Source organism: Parus major, chromosome 28, assembly GCF_001522545.3.
Source record: "Parus major isolate Abel chromosome 28, Parus_major1.1, whole genome shotgun sequence".
In the NCBI taxonomy this organism is placed as follows: Eukaryota; Metazoa; Chordata; class Aves; order Passeriformes; family Paridae; genus Parus; species Parus major.
Window position 1 is genome coordinate 4,333,378 of NC_031797.1, and position 2,450 is coordinate 4,335,827.

General features: G+C 69.5%; 1 protein-coding gene across 1 annotated transcript in view; it reads left to right on the forward strand.

Annotated features, from left to right (window-relative positions):
- FSD1 (fibronectin type III and SPRY domain containing 1) overlaps window positions 1–2,450 on the forward strand; it is a 5,629-nt gene that overhangs the window by 1,541 nt on the left and 1,638 nt on the right. Inside the window, exons 2-8 of the mRNA XM_033520102.1 lie at window positions 123–224; window positions 913–935; window positions 1,235–1,356; window positions 1,605–1,814; window positions 1,929–2,027; window positions 2,112–2,271; window positions 2,347–2,443. Coding sequence (XP_033375993.1) covers window positions 123–224; window positions 913–935; window positions 1,235–1,356; window positions 1,605–1,814; window positions 1,929–2,027; window positions 2,112–2,271; window positions 2,347–2,443 — 813 coding nt within the window. The remainder of the gene's footprint in view (window positions 1–122; window positions 225–912; window positions 936–1,234; window positions 1,357–1,604; window positions 1,815–1,928; window positions 2,028–2,111; window positions 2,272–2,346; window positions 2,444–2,450) is intronic.

The window sequence follows — 2,450 nt, forward strand, 5'->3', positions numbered from 1 at the left end:
CCCGGCCTGAGCCCCCCGGCCTGAGCCCCCCCGGCCTGAGCCCCCCGGCCTGGAGCCCCCCGGCCTGAGCCCTCCCGGCCTGAGCCCCCGGCCAGCGCTGCCCCTCTGCCCTCCCTCGCCAGGCCCAGCTCGTGGCGTGTTCCAAGGCCCTGGAGAGCTCGGAGGAGCTGCTGGAGGCGGCCAACCAGGCCCTGGGCACGGCGAACCACCACGACTTCTCCCAGGTGGGTCCCCAGGTGGCCCTGCCTGGCTGTCCCCATGCTGGGGGTGGCCTGACCCCCCCTTGTCACCCGCTGGATGCCCCCCCGGGCTGGGCACCCCCTTTTCTCTCTGCGCTGGGGCCGTGCTGGGCTGGCTGTGCTGCTGTGGGGCTGGGCTGGAGCAGGGACACCCAGGCTGCTGCCAGTGACCACAGGGACCCCAGTGACCACAGGGACCACAGTGACCACAGGGACCCCAGTGACCACAGGGACCACAGGGACCACAGGGACCCCTTCCTCCTGAGAATAAAGGGCACCATGGCAGGGACATGGGGGGCACTGGGGGTACACGGGGTGCTGAGCCAGGGGAGTCCTGTGCCATGTGTGTCACTGTGGAGTAAAGGGATGCTGTGGGATGCAGAGAAGCTCTGGGATGCTGTGGGGATGCAGGGATGCTCTGGGATGCTGTGGGATGCTCTGGGATGCAGGGATGCTGTGGGATGCTGTGGGATGCTGTGGGATGCAGGGATGCTCTGGGATGCAGGGATGCTCTGGGATGCTCTGGGATGCAGGGATGCTTTGGGATGCTCTGGGATGCAGGGATGCTGTCCTGCTGGGTGCCACAGCTGGTACAGGTCCCGCATGTGCCCCCCTGTGCCCGGCTCTGCTGCCTCACTGCTGCTTTTCTCCTCTTTCCCTCTGCGCTCACAAGGCGGCCAAACAGATCAAGGATAGGTACGGCCCCCCTGAGCCCCCATCCACTAACCCCATCCTCCTCCTCCTCCTCCTCCTCCCAGCCAGGACCCCACAGAAGGTGGTCCCAAGGGGCTGGAGTGGCCCTGTGGGTGCTGGGGTGGCCCTGTGGGTGCTGGGGTGGCCCTGAGGGTGCGGGGTGGCCCTGTGGGTGCTGGGGTGGCCCTGAGGGTGATGGGGTGGCCCTGAGGGTGCGGGGTGGCTGTGCCCACCCTCCCCAGGGCCGTGCAGGGCAGGGTGGGTGCCCGGGGTGCTGAGCCCTGTCCCCTGTCCTGGCACAGCGTGACAATGGCTCCGGCATTCCGCCTGTCGCTCAAGGCCAAGGTGAGCGATAACATGAGCCACCTGATGGTGGATTTCGCCCAGGAGCGGCGGCTGCTGCAGGCCCTCACCTTCCTGCCAGGTACTGCCGGGGCGGGGGGACACGGGGGGACAGGGCAGGGCCAGCCTGGCTCCGGGGAGGGGGTGCCACGGGCTGGGGCAGTGCCGGGATGGATGGAGGGAGGGGTGAGGGTTTGGGGGCCGTGCTGGGGGTCCCAGGGGTGCCGTCCTGAGGTCCGGGACTGGCCGAGCCCCGGGGGCGGCCGGGAGCGCTGGGGAAGCCGGAGTGGCAGGGAGGGGGGACACTGGCACGGCTGCTCCTGCGGGCAGTGCCCAGCGCCCCCGAGATCGACCTGGCCGAGTCGCTGGTGGCCGATAACTGTGTGACCCTGGCCTGGAGGATGCCCGACGAGGACAGCAAGATCGACCACTACGTGCTGGAGTACCGCAGGACCAACTTCGAGGGGCCGCCCCGCGCCAAGGAGGACCAGCCCTGGATGGTCATCGAGGGCATCAAGGGCACCGAGTACACCCTGACCGGTGAGGGCAGGAACCGGCCCCGGGGGGGCACAGGGCTGTCCCAGGCTCTGCAGGGGACACGGGGGTGGCAGTGCCCTCCTCGTGCCCCACGCTGTGACCCCGCCGTGCCCGCAGGGCTGAAGTTTGACATGAAGTACATGAATTTCCGGGTCCGGGCGTGTAACAAGGCGGTGGCGGGCGATTTCTCCGAGCCGGTCACTTTGGAGACCAGAGGTGGGTCTGGGGGGTGGCAGGTGTCCCTGTCCCCCTGTGCCACCCCTGTGGGGCCGAGGCACCGCTGACAGGGGCTGTCCCCAGCGTTCATGTTCCGGCTGGACGCCAGCACGTGCCACCAGAACCTGCGGGTGGAGGAGCTGAGCGTGGAGTGGGACGCCACGGGCGGGAAGGTGCAGGACGTCAAGGCCCGCGAGAAGGACGGCAAGGGCAGGACGGCCTCCCCTGCCAACTCCCCTGCCAGGTAACGCCACCCCCGGGCCCCCCAGCACCGCCCTGGGCCTGGCAGTGCCAACCCTGCCGCTGTCCCCTGTGCCAGGGTGGTGCAGTCACCCAAGAGGATGTCCCTGGGCCGAGGGGGCCGCGACCGATTCACCGCCGAGTCCTACACGGTGCTGGGTGAGAGGGGCACCGGGGCTGGGG